A 21,662-nucleotide genomic window follows, 5' to 3' on the forward strand; every position below is an offset into this window, starting at 1 on the left:
AACCTACACTCAACCATAGCAACCATGTGCCAGCACTTTATACTCCCCATCTTATTTAATCTACCCAGTGGTTTGCAAGTAAATGCTCCACAAACAGCTCTTCAGGGAAGGAAAGCCCTAACTGGTGACATTTCATCTCATTACTCCAGAACTGGTTATCCAGGTAACCAGGTGCCACTGCGGTCAATTTCAAGCTACCAACATATGGAACAACCAGCTTACAAAATTTCTGAAAATTTAACAATTTTCTTGAGCATTCCAGTACAAGCCAGCTCCAGTACACTAGTAAATATTAATATATCTAAAATATTTTGAAATGTGTGACTGCATCCTGATGCGGTTTGAATGTGTGCCTCCTCTAAATCTCATGTTGAAATGTAATCTCCAGTGTTGGAGGTGATGCCTAGTGGGAAGCGTTGGATCTTCAGGGCAGATCCCTCACGAATGGCCTAGCACCACCCCCTTGTTGATGAATGGGTTCTTGCTCAGATAGTTCCTATGAACTTTGGTGGTTTAAAGGGGTCTGGCTCATCCTTCTCATTCTCTTGTTCCCTCTCGATGTCATGTTCCTGCTCCCACTTCACCCTGTACCATGAGTAAAAGTTCCCTGAGGCCTCACCGGAAGCTGAGCAGATGCTGGCGCCATTCTTGTACAGTCTGCAGAACTGTAAGCCAATTAAAGGTCTTTTAAAAAAAAAAACAAATTACCCAGTTCAGGGATTCCTTTGTAGCAATGTAATAGACTAGAACAAATCCCCATTTTATAGCTGAAAAAACTAAACTCAGCTAATCTGTAAAGTTACTAAATCCCTAAAAAACTATAGTCTTAAACCCTCACAGACTGGGTATCTAGAAGGAAATGGAAAGACCAATTTTATGAAAAGATCTTTCTATTATAACATTCTGGTTCTCTGAAGTATCCTCATAATCATAAAATAAATACTTAAGGAAACATGACAAATTGAAAATTAACACTATAATATAATCTCTAAGCCATTTCTACATTTCCTGGAAGCTGTCAGAAATGTCTTAAGACAGATATGTCTTAAGAAATGTCATTGGCCAGGCACGGTGGCTCACACCTGTAATCCCAGCACTTTGGGAGGCCAAGCCAGGCGGATCACGAGATCAGAAGTTCAAGACCAGCCTGGCCAACATGGTGAAACCTTGTCTCTACTAAAAATACAAAAATTAGTTGGGCATGGTGGCAGGTGCCTATAATCCCAACTACTTGGGAGGCTGAAGCAGGAGAACAGTTTGAACTCAGGACCAAATAGAGGGACCTTATGCAAAACTAGCAACCAAGACTCTTCACCAATGGCAGTGCTGCAAAAGACCAAAAAAGGGCTGGGGAATTGTTTTAAAGGACACTAAAGAAATGAAGAGATAAGAACTAAATGCAATGCACAGTCCCTAACTGATCCTTCAACAACAAAGGTTATAAAGGACATCATCTGGATATAGGAGAAATTTAAATATGGTCTTACATTAGGCCAGAGATCAGCAAACTTTTCAGCAAAAAGCCAAATAGTAAATATTTCATACTTTGCAAGCCACACATTCCCCATCTCAATTATTCAAATTTACAGCTGTAATGCACAGACAGCTGCAGACAATATGTTTCAATAAAATTTTATTTGAAAAAACAGCCAGTGGACCAGATTTGGCTTGCAGGCTGTAATTCACCAACCCTGTATTAGAAAATATTGTAACCATGCTAAATTTTCTAAGAGTAATGACTGCATTGTAGTTATGTAAGAGAATAGCTTCCTTATCCTTAAGAGATACAGTACATGCAAAAACAGTTAGGTGTAAAGTATTATGACACGTGTTTTAATTCTGAAATGGTTCCAAATGGTTCATGGGGAGGCGGGAGAGAGAGAAAGAGAGCACAGAGAGAGCAGAGAGAAGAGAGAAAGCAAATGTGGCATAATGTTAACTGCTGAATCTAAGTGAAGAGTCTATGGATTTTTATCACAGAATGTTCGCGACATTTACGAGGGCTTGAAATTTTTCAAGATAAAAAGCTGGGAACGATGCCTTCAACTGTGAGATTATTAGTAAGTGGACCTGTGATGTGATATTCATCAAGGGGAATTACCTCTTGATCAGTTGTTCCTGCCCTCTCCACACTGATACCAGGTTAAATGCAAACCAGGGTAGCATAACATGTTAACTCTCAGCATTAGCATCCCCACTTCTGACATCTGGAGTGGCCAGGAGAGCAGAAGAGGTCTACCAGCTGGCTGCCCAGGTTTACCCTGCTGACCTCTGGTCCAAGCATTGCTGCAGGGTCCGTGATGGTAGACATAACCTCGTTGATTAATTCCATCGGAATATCCCCCATAACTCGGGGTTTCTTGGCCTCCTCCAGAATGAGAGAATCAGTCATTTTCCTCTTTTCTCCTATGATGATCAAAATAAAAGGCAAACAATGGGTGGTTCTAAACACAAAACAAGTAATACATGCCAACTAGTTTTCTAACAGCATTGATGGGTATAGAGGTCAACTCCTTCTTTACCACCAGGGGAAAGGGTGACAAAGGAAGATAGGAAAGAGAACGGAGAAGCTCACAATAACTGCCAACCCAATTCACTCTCAATATTTTCCACTTTCTATGATGATTTTTAACTGGATACATGAAATATTAAGGCACATGTTTCTTCATCTGCAAATGCAAAGGGGTGATTCTAGCTATTGTTTATTAGTAATCTCTAATACAGTCTGAGAACAGAGAACATGGTCCATATGACAACAAAGTGTCAAAATGTTCTGAAACTTGCCTTACGGTCTAAAATAAGAACAATATTTGGTAAATGTCCAGTGTCTTCTTGGAAAGACTGTGTACTTTCCCATTTTGATTTCTATAACTCCATTAGCTAAAGCTTACTGATCATGTTTTATGGGCTTCTAGAGCTTTACCGATATTTTTATCTGCTTGACCTGTGAATTACTCAGATGTTTGTTTAAACTCTCAATGCCGGTTGATTTAATTATTTCTCTTATAGTCATGTTAATTCCACCCCCCAATTATATACAGAAATCACTTTGCATTAGGCTTTGAGCTTTATTGGTTAGTTATTGCTGTGTAATAAACCAACCCCAAATGCAGTCTTAAAACCATAATAACTTACTATCAGAGTTCACTCATTCGGTGTGTTGCCTGATAGGTGGCTGGTTTCAGCTAATCTCATTCAATTTTGGCAGGCTTGATCATGAGTCTACACATTGACTGGAATCTCTGTGCTGGGCTTGGCTATACGCACACAGGTATGCATATGTATGCATGTTTATTATGTATATATGTCTATATATTATATATTTGAAATATACTATACATTGTTTTATTTTTAATAAACAAAATGATGAATTTAACTTTTTTATTATAAAATGACATACTTTATCTTTTACAATGCTTTTTTGCCTTAAAATGATGCCTCACAAAGTGAGCAGGGCCACTGGCCTATCAAGTGGATGCAATCTCACCATTCCACACAATAGGAGAGGCCACGCAAAGAGAACTTTCTTCAACTTTCCTCATGGGATTGCATGGTAGTTTTCTTCTCCTTTCTATTCTCATGTTTGGTTTTCCAGTTTTTTTTTCTGACATAACATTTATTTATTTTTACAGGTAAATTTTTAAAATTTTTAAGATGTGCAAATCTAATTTATTTCCTCACATGTGAATCCCACTGCTATCTCGATACAACATTCTCCATATAGCATTCTATCTTTACTTGAAAAGGAGCAGAACAATATAAAGTAACTTGATTGTAGAAGTTTCTTCCGGAAATATTACAAATTATTTACTAAATGGCTTTTGTTGAGTTCTTATCTTTACAACTCTTTTGTTGTTTTCAGAGACAAGTAACGATATTTTCAGACATTTGACCAATAAGTCCTCAAATTCCATGATTCCCTAAGAGTAATGCTGCAAACTATTTCATAGCTGGGGTTTGTACTTGATATGCCCTCTGTCTGTTAGACTGTTAATAGTGTTTATGATTAAAAAAAAAAAAATCCGAGGCTGAATCCAAGCTCTGGTAAAGACTTTCTGCATTGATTAGTGATATCTCCCTTGGAAGTGAAAGGGAATGATGGCACATGCTAAATATTTGGTACTTCTTAAATTATAAAGTCCTCTTCTTTCCCTCTTTCATGATACTTCTTTTATTTAAAAATTTGGTCATATCCAAGATGTGTCTGATGTCAAGTCTCTGGATGGAAATGCAACCTTCAAAACATTCTATAACTGCAAAATGCTTTAGGACTAAGAGATATTTTTGCCCATGTGGTAGATTACATTAATGGCCAAATTCTTTACCCTCTTGGTATCTACACTCTTTGCCATATGACTTTGCAGTTATTCCTACGAAAGGAATAGACGACATGTTTCCACTTCTCTACCGCTCGACTCTGAGTTCAACCATGTGACTTGGTTTGGATGACGGAATGAGGCAGAAGTCAGCAGGGCCTGGTGGCTCACACCTGCAATCTCAGCACTTTCGGAGGCCGAGGTGGGTGGATCACTTGAGATCAGGAGTTCAAGACCAAGCCTGGCCAATACGGCAAAACCCTACCTCCACTAAAAATACAAAAATTAGCCAGGTGTCGTAGCAGGTACCTGTAATCCAGCTACTTTGGAGGCTGAGGCAGGAGAATCGCTTAAACCCAGGAGGTTTAGGTTGCAGTGAGCTGAGACCGCACCACTACACTCCAGCCTGGGTGAAAGAGTGAGATTCCATCTCAAAAAAAGAAAAAAAGAATGTGGCAGAAGTGATGGTTTACAAAGTTCCAAGCCTAGATTTCAAGAGACTGTGTACTTCTTCCTGCCCTCTGTCATCATAAGAAGCACATGTTCTGGGTGGCCCAATAGTCCCAGGAAAATGATGAAAAATACACGGAGCAGAGTTGCTTCAGCGTAAGTGCTCTAGCCAAGCCAAACCCAAAACAGAGATTCTAATCAATGGGTAACTTGCAAGCAAGCCCAGTCAAGATTGAGTGAGACTAGCTGAAATCAGTCAACTCTCAGGCAACACACCAAATGAGTGAACTATGACAATAAGTTATTACAGTTTTAAGACAGCAATAACCAACCAGTACAGCTAAAAGCCTAATACAAAGTGATTTCTAGCCATTAAAATCCTGGACATGCACAATCTATAGTTGGTCTAAGTCTATCTTTTGCACTCCTCAGGTAATGGAGCTCCTGGGGCAAGTCACAGCCCTCTCTTACCCCCTCTTAAGTGCTTACCTGGGTTTGCCTCAAGTCCAGAAGAGGCTTTGCAGGCAGGACTGCTGCTCCCTGCATTTGGCTGCTCAAGGGAAGATGAGGTTGAATTGTATGAAATTGTCCCAGCCACAGGAGGTGGACTGATAACTGCCCAGGCAAAAGGAGAAGAAGGTATTAGATGACTGACTCCTTCCTTAGGCAACAAAAAACCAAGTGCACATGAGACCACCCCATTCCTACCCAATGCCACAAAATAAATTACCTTTAAAACATAAACTAGAAGGAATCAATATTATAAAGACAGTAGAGATTATAATTCATTAAATAGAATAAAGATATGAGTCCATATTGATAAAATAATAAATGAATAAATAAAGAAATAAGTGGAGATGAGGCAAAGCTCTTCCTTATAGAAGAATACCAATAAATAAATAAGGAAGAAATGGTGGCGGTTAGAAAAAAAAAATCACTATTTGGCAGCCACCATATGAAAACTGATTTGGGGAAGATCATGTGTGTAGGCTAAACCCTGTGAGTATAATTTTGATGAAGACAGGATATTTATACAGTCTCAAGACATCTCCCCACAAAAGTATTTTTTTATTAAAAAGGAAAGGTGGTAATACTGTAGTGGAGAAAGCTGGTGACCGCCACCAGAATCATGTGATCAAACTTAACACTAACAATGACGGGACAAGCCAACATCATATGCCTCCTGATGCAATGGAAAAACTGCAATAATAAACTACATTACTGAGACAACAGGCAAAAACAGAAGACAGCCTATAGCTTAGATAACAATACTATATCAGCGTTAAATTTGCTGACAGGAAACCATACTGTTTTTATGTTAGAAAATATATGAGAAACATCAAAATTACGAAAGGGGCATGAGATTTATAACTTTCAACTAATTTAGCGGAAAAATATATATTTATTTTTGAAATTTAGTGGAAAAAATGTGTATTTATATTTTCACTAATTTAGTGGAACAAATATATATTTATGTTATATATATATTTTTATTTATATATAAGTATATATTATATATCTCTTTCTTTTTTTCCTCTCTCTCTACTCCTCCCCTAAGTTATATATATATCTATACTAATTTAGGAGAAAAAATATATTATATATTTATATATAACATATAAATATATATTACATATGTAAATCTGTTGGTATATAATAAATAAAAATATTTTTCTCCTAAATTATTATATATATAAAACAGTATATGTGCATATGTGTGTGTGTGTGTGTGTGTGTGTGTGTGTGTGTGTGTATAAAACAGTATATATAAAAACCTTAGGGGAGGAGAAGAAAGAGAAAGAAAGAGAGAGGGGTACAGAAAGGGTAATAATAAAACAAAAATGCTAAAACGTTAACAACTGGTTTATAATTGGGTAAAGGATACAAAATAAACAGGATTTCTTTGTCCTCTCCTTGTAACTCTACTATGAGTTTGATAGTATTTCCAAACAAAAAGGTTTTTTTGTTTTGTTTTTTAGAAAAGGCCATTGTACAGAGTAGGATGCTGCTTTGCCAGCTGTGTTGCTGACTGGTAGCTGATGAGATGAGAGGTGATGAGAGGTGCAGACATTCTCAATAACACTGCTCACATACAGGACCCAGCATGGCAGTACAGACAACTGTCAGACAGAATGTCCATCTAAGTTTCAACACAGCCACAGTTCAGTCAACAGAGGACACTCCCAACAGTCAAGAAGGCAATAAAATAAGTAAACCAAGCAAAAGAGATACCAATCCATAGCACATCTAAGTGAATAGCTGGTGGTTTGTCAAAAATCAGAATATGCTGAAGCGCCAAGCTCTATGTTTTTTTCTCCCAACATATAGGCCTTCTGAATTTCAAACCATACTGGAGTGATTCTGAACAAAGAGAAAGCTCCGGTGATTCAGAAGACATCTGAGCATGTTGTAAAGCTTCAGATCCATCCTTAAGAATGTCATTTATTACAGTTGCATCGATGCGCAGACATGCCAATTAAGTAGATGATTACACTCTTCTTTTCCCCCAAGAGAACACACTGCAATTACAGTAGAACAACAGAAGACAACCCGCTTCTGCCAGCTTCAGGTAACACTAAAGTGTACTATCCAGCTTAACTTGGTGACAACTTTAGCAAAAGAAAAAAGAATAGAACTCCCATAGGGTCACAGACAACAACCTCTTGCTTCTCCATCCTTTACTATGACAGATAACAATGTGGCTGGAAGTTGAGCACATTGAAGAATTTTGCGCAAACAAGGGTCAAGGGGGGTTTTCACACAGAACAAAGTCCTCTCCACAGACCCACCAGAGGAGAACTATGTTGATTCTGCCAAATAACTTTGGTCCCCCACTACCTAAAGAATGAAACTGTTCTTCACTCATTCCTTCCACAACTGTATGCTGTACATTGGCAATGCGCACCAAGACAGTGCGATGTAGTAGCTAGGGTTCTGGCTCTCTCAATGCAGTGTAATATTTAGGAATTAGATAAGGATGTAAAACCCAATTCCATCACTTACAATGTCTATCTTGGGCAATCTGTTGCTCCTCCCTGAGCTTCTATTTCCTCAACTATATAAAGGAGATCATAATTCCAACTTCCCAGGCTTTGTGAAAAGGCTTAAAGATCTCAAGGAAGCTTCTTAGCCAAGCACTTAATAAATGGATCAGTTATTATTGTGACAAAACTGGTTCTCTGACCATCAAAAAGCTTCATTCACAGGCGATAAAAGGCACACTGAAACAATGGGGCTAGAATAATATGAGGTGAGTATTGTCTAACACAGTCATTCTCAAATGTTGCTGCACATTAAAATTACCTGGGGAACTTTTAAAAGTCCTAATATCCAGACCATACCCCAGGTCAATAATCTCACAGTCTCTTGGAATGGCACTCAGAAATCAGTTCACAGTGCATTTCAAATCTCCATGGGTGATTCCATTGTGCAGCCATGTTTGAGAACCAAGGATAGGATATATTCAAGGCTCTGTGAAAGTCTGGAAGAAAAATGATCCAGCCCTTGCTAGAGAGGATGGGAGAACTTAGAAAAGAGTTTGTAGAAGAAATGCCATTTGAAAGTTAGGTGAGATCAAATCAAAGGTAAAGGGAATAGCACTGGTACAGAGGGAGCAATGCAAAGGATATGCCCAGTAACCACAGAGAATGTGTCCACAAGGGCTGACTGCTCAACTGTAGAAGAAACATGTAACAGGTGCAGACAGGCCCAAAGCACTACTGGTTTTGGACCAAAGATACATGAAATGATGACCTCAGGTTAAAAAAAAAAAAAAAAAAAGGACACAATGATGTTTTTGACATGTTTTTGGTAATGAGCTCAAACAAAAAGAGGATGAGTCAAATAAAATTCTTCATTCACTAGTACTTTGGTTTGTAGGGATTTAGCTATATTTATATCTAAATTTAACTCTAGATGAAAACCTTTTTAAAAAATCACCTCTCAAATGCATTATGCTGAGTTAAAGTTGTCAGTCTCAAAAAGTTATCTACTACATGATTCCACTCATATGACATTCTGGAAAAGGCAAAACTATAGGAACAAAAAAAAAAAGATCACTGCTTGCCAGAATTGGAGGTAGGACTGTGAATGCACTACAGAGAGGTACAAGGGAATCCATCTGGAGGGATGCCTCTGTTCTATATTTTGATGGTAACTAACGATGATTACTCAAGTACCTGTGTTTGTGAAAACACAGTAGAGTGAAAAGAGTCTATTTTACCATATACATAAATTATACTTCAATTTTGTTTTTAAAGCAAGAATAGTTTTTTCTTCTAATGCTGAAAAATAAATTTTTTCTTCTAATGCTGAAGGCATTAGAAGCAATACTCACAAGCCCCCATGTTACACATTGACCAAGAGCACTACAAAACACTCTTGACATCAAAATTCTGCATCCTGTCTTTCCCCATGACCAGATATAAACTATTTTGGCATTTCTTGCCAAACCTCTCCATAGAGTCTTTCTAGTGTCAAAGGCAGGAATTCAGATCCTCTTTCTGGGATCACTGTGACTCCAGAAGGCACCTGTCTTCCTTCCTCACAAAATGCCAACTGATGCCACTGGCTGATTTAAGCTACAGCAAGGATGCCCTGCCCCACAGGGAAGTATTTCACATCTGAAACTCAAGACTGCCATCTTTCACTCACTATCCACCATTATACCTGGTGGTAATTTGATGTACAAAACACACATCATAGATTAAGAGGTCAGACCGAGACTTGATTCCTAGGTGTATCTAGCCATCGACTGAGACTGTAAGGGTGTTTGAAAACAGCCAGCATTTGACTACAGAGCTAAGCTGTCTGGTATTTTACACCTCCTATTAAAATGAAATGTGCAAGTTAAGCAAATCCTGTTGTTAACTATTTGGTCTGCACCTGCGTTCTTCATTAATAGAAACACAATTGCAAGATTTCGGTTTGCACCTGCTTTCCTCTCATTAATAGGGATGCAGATGCAAGATTTGCCAAAGTATTTGCTTTTTTGCTGGCTCTAGGCTTCAATTTCCTGATGAAAAACAGAAATAAATGCAGAGTGAGCTGCAACTTAAACTTCAGGTTGGCCTTCCTGGTTGTTCTCTGATTTATGTAAAAGGAAACTTACCTGTTTGGATGCCTAGCTGGCTGGTTCTGGAAGAGGCTGAGAGAAAATCCTGATCCCAGATGGGAGAGTTTTGACTATAAACTTCTTCTTCTAACATGGACAGAAATCTAGACACAAAAGTAATAGCAATAAGATTTTTTAAAAACTACTGTTAAGAACAATAGCCTTAATCATCTGTGGCAATCACCTTAACATCAGTGTCTCAAACCTTCAATCAGAAAAATAATGAAAAATTATGACTCGAATTATGATTTAGTTGGGCAGCCCTGGTATACTCAAATACAGAAATGCATTTATACAGACTTTCACTCTTTTGACCCTGCATAGCTTAACACAACATAGGATACAGACACATTAATTACATCAGTGGAAATGCATTAATCTTCCTCAGTGAATCTCAGAGCACAATTTCAGCCCTCCATATAGCTGTGCTGTCACTGTCATTACCATCACAAAAGTTACTAATATTTATTGAGTGCTTGCTTTGTGCATGCACTGCTCTAAGAACTTCTTACTGTGAATTCTCACATCAACCCTATGAGTTACATATTCTATTTTTATTTGTCACGCACATATCTAGCTCTTACTATATGATAGGCAGTGTTGTAAGTGGTTGATGTACATTAACTCACTTGATCTTCATAACAACCCTATGGATAGAATTCATACCCATTTTACAGATGAAGAAACGAGGGTACAGAGAAGTTAAATAACTGGATCAAATTCCCACAACTAGTAAATGGCAGGATCCGGATTGGAACCAGTGATTAACTGCTATGCTAACTTTAAACCAATGGATCTCAAGTTTTGGCAACCCATAGAAATCATCTAGAAACCTCATTAGAAATACAGATGTTTATCAGAATAGGGCAGGTGATTTTAAAAGAATAAAAAATTAAAAGAGAAAAAAGAAATACAGATACTTAAGTCCCTCTGAGATTTACTGAGTATATTTTGCCAATAAATGTGGGAAGAAGAAACAGAAATATCTAAAACCACTAAAAATAGTTCAGAGTGGTGACGTTATCAGTGGTCTTCTTCATTTTTTTCTCCGAACCAAATTTTCTTCACTTTTAGAATGAAATATAGATACAAAACTTAAAAAAAAAAAAAAAAAAAAAAAAACTTCATACATAGGTGGATGGGAAAAGAAGCACACTTTAAAGCCAAGCAGAAAAAGGGGCAGCACATACGAAGAAAAGGAAGATAAGAATGTAAGCCCTGAAAACGCATCTGAGAATTGCAGAGACCTCCCTGGGTGCTGGGAACCTGGTCCCAGCTCTCACTCTGAAACAGCGTCCAAGACTCAAATAATAACTCAGGCTTTAATATACGTGGTTCTGCTGCCAAAACTGTACATATAAATCCCCAACAGCCTTAAATGTTGTCATATTCAGTGAAAAGGGATTTAAAAGGAGAAGTGGGTGGTAGTTTTACCCCACCATTAGTAATAGAGAAGAAAAGAAGGCAGCATTGATGTTTTAGCCCCTAGCATAAGCACGCCACAACTATGGACTGAGGGAACAAAACACTATAATTAGCAAATATCTGCAAGAAGCAAAATGAACTTGTTATGGGAAAAAAACGCTATTATGCAGAGTAACTAACATTTCTCTTTAAACACCATAACAGGTGTGTATGTTGGGAACGGAGGAGTCTTCTTTGTCCCTTGACTCGGAGACAGAATGACAACTATCATCTGAAAACATAAAATGCTGCTTATATGGCAAATGTAACCGATAAATAAGTTTTAAAAAATTGCTTCAATCTCTAAGGAAAGGAGCTTACATCAGTTAAAAGACAGACACTGAAATACATGAGTGTGCCCTAATTTCATAACCCATTTTAGGGGCAACATCCAAACTGCAGTTTAAGTGCTTCAGAACCTTCATCCACCGAGGACAACAAAATGTTCATGTCATGACTTAGTTTCATGTACTGGTTCCCTAAAGAAAAATTTGACAATCAGGTTGCTGAAATATACGTGCAAATATTGGGTGTTCAGCCAAAGCCCATCAGAATTACCCAGGATATCTATCTAAGGTTTAGGATTTGGGTTAAATTGCCACGGAATCTTCAGTCAATTTCTATGAGAAAACCATTTTGTTGTTGTTTTGAACCCAACTTACTGTTATGAATTAAAACAATTTGTCTCAGTAAAGATAGAGTTTTAATTCATAACAGTAAGTTATGAATTAAATTAATAAGTTATGAATTATTCATAAGTTATGAATACTATCAATAATACTATCTCAATAACAAAAAACCAAGTTTCTCAAACAATGATTGATTGTTTAATCAATCTTTGATCAAAGAATACCTCCTCTCAAATTCTATTCTCTACATCAGCAGTTCAGAATGGCATGGGGAAAGAAGGTTATATCACACCTAGACAGCCTTTTCAAATTATGCCTTTTACCTTCCCAACCAAGCGCTGATCTAGGCAGAATGACAACCACAAAATGAACTGTCTCATTCATTTCTCACTGTTATTGCTCCATGAGAAGTCATCAACTGTACCCTTGGCCTATCTCACCAGCATCCAATCTCTTAGCTTAAATTTTTGGTTCCTAGCATTAAAACTGCATTTCCAAGGCCAATAGTGCAGCACTGCAACTCTCTATTTCTTTGAGGCGTTTTCTCCCTTTGAAAATATTTAAATGATTATTTATGCCTTGGAGCTGTGGCAGATGCAAGAAGCAAGGGGTACCAAAGTATGCATATTCTACGAGAAACTGAGTATAGAGGTTCAAAGGTCATGCTGAAGGAGGTCTCTATTCCTCTCCATCCCTGCTTTTGCAGTGTAGTTTCCAAAGAGGTCTACTATAGCTGACACAGGGATGGTTCACCAGTGCTTAGAAAAAGTTAGAGAAATTGAATGGGGAAAAAAAAGCCACTTGAGTTATTTTGCACCATTTCTGAGTGGCTGGAAAATGTAGCTACACATTCTCCTTCATCCTCCTAGAGCTTCCTGGCAGCTGAATATACAAAAGAAAGCACTGCCCATTCTGTGAAAGTCAGAGACAATGACTCAGGTAGGATAAGGAGGGGATAAGGGAGCAATGACGGCAGTCAACCCAACATCAGGCTAATAAATGGGCTGGAAAACACCCAAGAAGATTCACAAAGGGAACTGAGGGTCCTTTCTCCCTCCTCCTTGGAATGCTTTTTTCTGTCATTCCTGATCTTGTTACTTATGCAAGCTTTGGCATTATATTTAGCAACCTCAAGCTCTGAGATCAAACAAAGACCAGCAAAAACTCTCCCTTACTTTGGGAAATGGGTGAGGATTAGAGTTCGTTTTTCAAGAGGCAGTTTATCTTTTTCTTGTCTTGCTTGTTCCAGGAGTTGTCGCCTCATAACGGTGAAGACCGAGCGAAGCAATGTTCTCCCAAACACCTGTGTGGTTTCGTACCGAGGTAGACTGTCGCAGAACTGTGGAACATTGCAGTAACACAGCCACCTGCAACGAGAAAAGTCAAGCACCATCAACATCCTGTAAACCCCCAGGTCACCAACAATACCCAATTAGGTTCATCTCATACAATTAACCACAGCAGAAAAAAACTAGGCCTGCAATAACAAGCAACAATAGCCCTAATGCAAACGGCTTGCCCTTACACCACCACTTGTGTCTAATTCTGTTAAAATCAACCTATTCTGCAGCATCTGCAGTGAGTCCTGGAGTGGAACAGCAGCTGGAATCAAATTCCTGCCGTGCCACTTAACTAGCTGCATAACTTTCAAAATTCAATTACGATATTTAGCCTCTCTTTCCTTACCTGTAAAATGGGGACAACAATAATATCTACTTCATTGGGTTCTTGTGAGCATTAAATGAAATACTGTGTAAAGTGCATAGTATAACTGGAGTTTCTGGCACATTAATGGTAGTTTAAATAAAATAAAAAATAAAGGAAAAGCTGAGGAAGCCCCTTTTGTGAAAGAATCAAAATTTACCATCTAGTCCTTTGAGTAAAATGCAAGATTTATTTAAAATGCCTACACAGCACTCATCATAGCTTTGGTGGGAAGATAGCGATCTTCGGAACCGTTTGAAACTCAGTCAAAATGCAGGAAGTAGTAAGTTTCCACCATCTGTCGCCTAGGTAGATTTTTCAACGACTCAAACTCAAAGTCAAAAATGCACCTCAGAATCACTGCACGAGGCTGGAGGAGGACCCAGACCAGAGGGAAGCCAGGAGTTTTCTTGAGATCTGACCATAGTTTTAGGGTACACTGACAATAAAGGTCATCTAATTTAGAAAGTGCATTCAGCCAACATAGAGTGGAGAGTGAAAGTCTATTCAAAAACAAACCTCTTTTATTTTGTTTTCTTTCTTTTTTTGATATAGTCTCACTGTGTTGCCCAAGCTGGAGTGCAGTGGTATGATCTCAGCTCACTGCAACCTCCATCTCCTGGACTCAAGTGACCCTCCAACTTCAGCCTGCCGAACAGCTGGGACTACAGGCATGCACCACTACACCTGGCTAATATTTTTGAATTTTTTGTAAAGACAGGGTTTTACCATGTTGCCCAGGCTTGTCTCGAACTCCTGGACTAAAAAGATCCACCCACCTTGGCTTCCCAAAGTGCTGCAATTACAGCCATATCTCTCTCTTTTTTTTTTATCTCCCAGAAGTGAAAGATGAATTTCCCAGGACCCAGTAACAAAAATATAACAGTAGTAGCCATGAAAGGTGGCACCAAAACAGGAAAAGGTCAAAAAGCGCTATTTCACAGATTCATATTCCTTGAGAGCAGACCCAAATCATCCTTTTCTAGGAAAGACTGCCTTCCAAAAATCAGACGTCTCCCCCATGCGCTTTCCTGTTCTCCTTTAAAATGGGAGACACCTCTCTAATGTGCCCAAGCTGCTGCAAAAAGCTCCCCATGAACGTTCAGCCCCTTAATGAAGAGAGGAATAATATTAATTTATTCATCCTCCTGACTTTTAAATCTTATTCTGTATTATAAAATATTTCTCCTGTATACGTGCTTGTGGTGGCTGTGGCAGCAGTTCACCTTTGAAGAAAAGAAACTTTCATTAGTGTTAGTTCATCTCCCTGGATTCAAAATTAACCTAAAATTTCTGCTACCATTTCTATTTCTTCTCAACTTTTTTCCTTTAATAACTTACACCCAAAAGTCATTTATGTTTACAATACTGAAATAGGTATCTTAAGTGTTAATGTCATCTCGTCTCAAACTGTTATCTTAGTAGCAGAAAAAACAAGTGCATTTATTTTGTAATTCATAAGGAGCTTCACATGGAAATGCATTGCTTTCAAAGCCAATTCTTTGCCAATTCTGTGGCAACTTAATTAAGTTAAAAGAGTATTTGGGGCTAGCTGGGCATTGCATGGTGGCTTATGCCAGTCCCCCAGCGCTTTGGGAGGCTCAAGCAGAAAAACTGCTTGAGCCCAGGAGCTCGAGACCAGCCTGGGCAACACAGTAAGACCCCCATCTCTACAAAAAGTTTAAAAATTAGCCAGATATACTGGCACATGCCTATAGTCCTAACTATTTGGGAGGCTGAGGAGGTAGGATGGCTTGAACCTAGGAGTTCTAGGCTGCAGTGAGCTATGATCATGCCACCGCAATGCAGCCTGGGTGACAGACTGACAGAATGAGACACTGACACGCCATCTATCTATCTATCTATCTATCTATCTATCTATCTATCTATGGCTGAGGGGAAGTCAGATCCCAAATAACTAGTAATGAAACTATAAATGTAGAGTTAAACAGTCACAAATCTTCATATCAGAAGTTCAAATCGTGAGACTTAGGCAATCACAAGACTATCTGTAAGACTTAGTCATGTCTTTCATGTCTTGGTTAACAATGGGAATACATTCTGAGAAATGAGTCAGGTGATTTTATCGTCGTGCAAACACTGGAGAGTGTACTCACACAAACCTAGAGGGTAGAACCTACTATATACTTGGCCCCTAGGCTCTATGGCAGACGTCCCCAACTTTTTTGGCACCAGGGATTGGTTTCATGAGAGACAAGTTTTCCATGGCTGGGGAGGAGGAGGGATGGTTTCCAGATGAAACAACGTGTTCCACCTCAGATCATCAGGCATTAGACTCTGAGAAGGAATACATAACCTAGATCCCTCACAAGCAGAGTTCACAATAGGGTTCACGCTCCTATTAGAATCTAATGCCACCACTGATCTGACAGGAGGTGGAGCTCAGGCTGCAATGCTCACTCGCCCACTACTTACTTCCTGCTGTGCGGCCCGGTTCCTAATGAACCACGGGCCCATGGCAGTCCATGGCCCAGGGGTTGGGGACCCCTGCTCTATGCTGCAAACCTGTACAGCATTTTACTGTACTGAATACTACAAGCAACTGTAACATAATGGTAAGTAATTGTGTATCTAAATATATCTAAACACAGAAAGGTACAGCAATAATCTTACAGGACTACTGTCATTATATGTGGTCCACTGCTAACTAAAACATTGTTATGCAGAACATGACTAAATTTTAAAAATAACAAAATATGTCCAATCTTCTGCAATGAAAAATTTAAAGATTTATTGTCCAATAAAGCTTTCGGTGATGATGGGGACGGTTCTATGTCTGCGCTATCCAATACAGTAGTCACCAGCCACTGGTAACTACTGAGCACTTGAAATGTGGCTAGCACAACTGAGAAGTTTAATTTTTTATTTTATTTAATCAATTTCAATTTTACTTTTAAATGGAAGCAGTGTAAAATGTTTTTCCATTAAACACAACTTGATTGTTCTAGTAGGACTCCATTTAGCTTGAATTGTTTAAAATTTAGCTACTGAAAAGATGTGTGAAAAATACACACTGGATTTGGCCAGGTGCAGTGGCTCACACCTTAATCCCAGGACTTTGGGAGGTTGAGGCAGGTGGATCACCTGAGGTCAAGAGTTCAAGACCACTCTGGGGAACATGATGAAACCCCATTTCTAGTAAAAATATAAACATTAACCAGGCATGGCAGCAGGTGCCTGTAGTCCCAACTACTCAGGAGGCTGAGGCAGGAGAATTGTTTGAACCTGAAAGGCAGAGGTTGCAGTGAGCTGAGATCATACCACTACACTCCAGCCTGGGCAACAGAGCAAGACTCCATTTCAAAAAAAAAGGAAAAAGCAAAATAAACGTGAATTTGGAGGACTCAGTACCACCAAAAAAGTAAACATATATTCTTAATAATTTTTTACATTGGTTACATGGTGAAACGATATTTTTACAATTGTTTTTGTGTTTGTTTTTGAGACAGAGTGTTGCTCTGTGGTCCAGGCTGGAATGCAGTGGCATGATCTTGACTCACTGTAACATCTGCCTCCCAATTCAAGTGATTCTCCTGCCTCAGCCTTCCAAGTAGCTGAGATTACAGGCACATGCCACCACACCTGGCTAATCTTTGTATTTAATATAAAAATAATATATTATTGGCCAGGTGTGGTGGCTCACACCTGTAATCCCAGCACTTTTGGGAGGCCCAGGCAGGCAGATTGCTTGAGCTCAGAAGTCGTGACTAGACTGGCCAACATGGTGAAACCTTGTCTCTACGAAAAATACAAAAATTAGCCAGGTGTGGTGGCGCATGCCTGTAATCCCAACTACTCGGGAGGTGGAGGCAGGAGAATCGCTTGAACTCGGGAGGTGGAGGCAGGAGAATCGCTTGAACCCAGGAGGCGGAGGTTGCAGTGAGCCAAGATTGCACCACTGCTCCATCCTGGGCAACACAGCAAGACTCCATCTCAAAATATATATATTTAATTATACATAGATATATGTATAATTAAAAACAATTTCCTGTATCTATTCATTTTATATGTAGCTACTAGAAAATTTTAAATTACACATTGGCTTGCATTTTGGCTCATATTATAAATCTATCGGACAGTGCTGATTTAGAGTCTAAAGAGCATTTCCATCTGAGAGGAGATCTACAGACTTCTAAGGCTCTAAGACTGACATTTCTTCTGCTATAAAGATGATAGGTTATAAATATGATCACAAAATCATAAAAAGTTATCCAAAATTGTTTAACAGGTTATTCAATCTTCCCAGGGTAGAAGAAGACAGCATAGATTGTTATTACCTAGTAAAAATTTTCAAGTAATAGGTTCTCATTCGTTTCCTCAGAGTCATTTTATAGACCTCAATTTATACTTTCCAGTTTTTTCTTAACTTCTGAGATTAACCTTACTTTGTAATCTGTAAAGTGCACAGTAGATAAGGAGGAGGCTGAGTCAGTGTGTGTGTGAGTGTATGTGAGAGAGAAACAGAGTAAATGTGTGTGTGTCTGTGCAGATGTGTGTGTGTATTTCTGGTGTTGTTTCAACAAACTGATATTATTATTGCACGTAATGAGACAAAAAGAAGGAAATGAACATGCATGCGCATATGCATTCTTCCAAAGAGGTAACTGTAGGAAAAGATTTTACCTACATGACAGATTTCAGGTCTACCGAAAAGAAGAAAATGATAGTTCATTCATTTTGTATGTCTAATAAAGATGGTAATTGCATGCTATTTTCTGACTCCCAGATTTTTCACATCATCATCATGATTTGTAACCTCTGTGAATAGAATTAAGCGATGTGAACACAGAAGACCGTATCATTCTACTGACTTGCTGAACTGAAAATCCTCTGGTTTTCAGGAATAAACTGACCTGCCCTAGTTCACAGGGACTCAGGGCCGGTTACTATTAAAAGTCCAGACTAGATGTCAGATCTCCTGTCTCCCAGTGTTCTTTCCGTGCTTCCTGATAAATTCTGTTCTCGACTTACATGTCTAGTAATGAATGCTCAGTGCACACGACTATAGGCTAAACGTCACAGAATAATGGCTATATAAAACTGTTTCCCCCAAAACAAGTTAGTTCTAGCTAACTTCCTATGTATTTTCTTTTTTAGACAGGGTCTTGCTCTGTCACCCAGGCTGGAGTGCAGTGATAGGATCATGGATGGCTCCATGTAGCCTTGATCACCCAGGCTCAAGCAATCCTCCCACCTCAGTCTCCAGAGTAGCTGAGACCACAGGCACATGACACCACACCCAGCTAGTTTTTTATTTTTCTGTAGAGATGAGGTCTCACTCTGTTGCCCAGGCTGGGCTTGAACTCCTGGGCTCAAGTGATCCTCCCACCTCAGCCTCCTAAATTTTCTGGGATTACAGGCATGAGCTACTGCACCCAGCCACTCTGTATTCTTATGAAACATCTCCCAAATGTGGGAGTAAGCTTTAACTTTCAGAAGTTCTACACAACTCAAAATCTAAGACTAATTACTTGCAATTTTCCTTCAGCAGACTGTTGGTTAGTTGTATTTTAAGAAGTCATAACCTCTGATACTTTCTTTTCAGGTTATTTCTTCATGGAATTCTATTAGTGTACTATCATGAAATTCAGAAACTTCAAAATATCTGCCCACATTTTTTTCTACAACCACAGTGCTTTCTGGGAGTACATATAATGTACAGTTAACATACACTTATATAAGAATATATAGGCTGGACGTGGTGGCTCACACCTGTTATCCCAGCACTTTGGAAGGATGAGGCGGGCAGATCACCTGAGGTTAAGAGTTTGAGATCAGCCTGGCCCACATGGCAAAACCCCATCTCTACTAAAAATGCAAAAATTAGCTAGGCGTGGTAGAGCACACCTGTAATCCCAGCTACTCGGGAGGTCAAGGCAGGAGAATCACTTGAACCCAGGAGGTGGAGGTTGCAGTGAACCAAGATCGTGCCACTGCACTCCAGGCCTGGGCAACAGAGCAAGACTCCATCCCCCCCAAAAAATATATACATATCTATATATATTTTTTCCTTTATACAGAACAGAGAAGTTATTTAAGCAGTACTACTGTTCAGTCTACTTTTAATTTTTTATGGAATAAATCTTTACAAGTTAGCTCTGTAATGAACACAATCATTTTCTAAGTCCATTCTTTCCACAAAGAATCCTCTTCAACTTCTTAACTTCACTTTCAGGCTGATGTACTGCAAACATTTTCAGCACATCTTTGTTCTAATTTTTACAGTAACTGCTGTAAGTTATAAGCTGAACCAGCATTACAGGTCCTGAGGTTCTCTTACAGCAACATCAAGATAAAGCCTGCTGGTGCCTGCAGCCTGTAATATTACCCATTTTTTTTAGAAGATCAGTATCAGTGAGACATCATGCTGTGGTGGTATGTGGTTTTTTTTTTTAATCCCCCATGTGGTCATGGCAGTGAGGTTTTACTCTGAAACAATTATTGCTTCTCCTAATTTTCACAGGTTGTTCCTCTCTACTTCCCTTTCCTCATCAACATGATGTGATGGTGGAGAAGCGGGGGAGGTGGGTGTCATCTACCTTCATTTCCTTATTTATTATTAATAGGGACTGTTGGTCTACATTTCATCTAGAAATCAGCAGGTTTCAGAACTCATCAGGGCATATTCATTTCAGTTTCTCTCAGCAAGTTTCTCTTTTCCATTGTCTGACTCCACTCTTTGCCTTCAGCTGTTGGCTCAGGATGCTGGGCTATAAAGGACTCTTCTGCTGTTTTTCTAGTCTCTGCTATCTTAATTTCTAAAGTGATATTCAAATAATTACACACTCACTCAATTATACAAAGGCTTTAGCTTAATAGCCCCACACTGGTGAGTTTTAGAGAACAACGTGCATGGGAGGAAGACGATGATGAGCATCTTCCCAGCACCTGTTCTGTGTAGTCAGAAACTACACACAAACCATCCATGGAATACTCACAAAACTCATGACACTTGGACCTAAAAAGAGGTCTCTTTAAACTGGTCTAAAGCTCACGTAATGAGGGAGAGATGGACACACACCATTCAAACCCAGCGCTCATCCAAACCAATTTTTATTTTTACTACTTCTTAAGTATTCATAAGTGCCACCAATTTCTTTATAACTCCCAAAGGCTTCCTTGCATTTTTCTTCTGTTTTCTAAAACATCATAGCTGGGCACAGTGACTCACACATGTAATCCCAGCACTTTGGGAGGCCAAGGTGGGAGGATCACTTCAGGTCAGGAGTTTGAGAACAGCCTGGGCAACATAGTAAGACCCCATCTCTATAAAAAATAAACAAATAGCCAGGCATGGTGGCATGTGCCTGTAGTCCCAGCTACTCAGGAGGCTGAGATAGATGAATTGCTTGAGTCTAGGAGGTCGAGGCTACAGTGAGCTATGATTATGCCACTGCACTCCAGCCTGGGATACAGAATGAGACCCCATCTCCAAAAAAAACAAAAACAAAAATAAAACAAAATATAGTAATGTCTCCCAAGCTGCTTCACAATTAGTTCTCCTTTTTCTTAATGAAACAGTTATTTTCTCTGTTAAAAGTGTATTCAGGGCCTTGGCTTTGACAAATATTCAGCTTTGTCAATTGTTTACAGGTGGAGTTAAAATATATATTTTTTCAAGCAACTTATCGTCTCAACTCTTACTATAAACAAGAGTTTCAATAATATAGCAGAGTTTCAATAATATAGAGAACTACTGTTAATATAAAATCCTAAAATGAAAGATACAGAAATAAAGACACAATGTAAAATCTTATTTTGAAGAAATCTGTAATTCCTATAAATATCAATTACTAAGGAGAAAATATAACTGAAATTGCATATATTGTCAATGTGGGGAGAAAGAGAGGAAAAGCATGTGTTACACATGAAATTAGGTCAATGACAGAGAGAAAAGCTTATTTTAAATTATACCATTCTTCCATGTTATCTGCTGTTACAGAAAATAACCTGGGCACAAGTGGT

At 38.9% G+C, this 21,662-nt stretch overlaps 1 protein-coding gene across 2 annotated transcripts in view; it reads right to left on the reverse strand.

Annotated features, from left to right (window-relative positions):
* KAT2B (lysine acetyltransferase 2B) overlaps window positions 1-21,662 on the reverse strand; it is a 108,041-nt gene that overhangs the window by 29,210 nt on the left and 57,169 nt on the right. For both annotated transcript variants that reach the window (XM_021674562.2, XM_012466720.3), the window contains exons 6-9: window positions 13,148-13,339; window positions 9,877-9,983; window positions 5,256-5,381; window positions 2,270-2,406 (exon numbers count right to left, since the gene is read on the reverse strand). In XM_021674562.2, coding sequence (XP_021530237.2) covers window positions 2,270-2,406; window positions 5,256-5,381; window positions 9,877-9,983; window positions 13,148-13,339 — 562 coding nt within the window. The remainder of the gene's footprint in view (window positions 1-2,269; window positions 2,407-5,255; window positions 5,382-9,876; window positions 9,984-13,147; window positions 13,340-21,662) is intronic.

This window comes from Aotus nancymaae, unplaced genomic scaffold (assembly GCF_030222135.1).
Source record: "Aotus nancymaae isolate 86718 unplaced genomic scaffold, 86718_ANA_hifiasm-v0.15.2.pri h1tg000019l, whole genome shotgun sequence".
NCBI lineage: Eukaryota > Metazoa > Chordata > Mammalia > Primates > Aotidae > Aotus > Aotus nancymaae.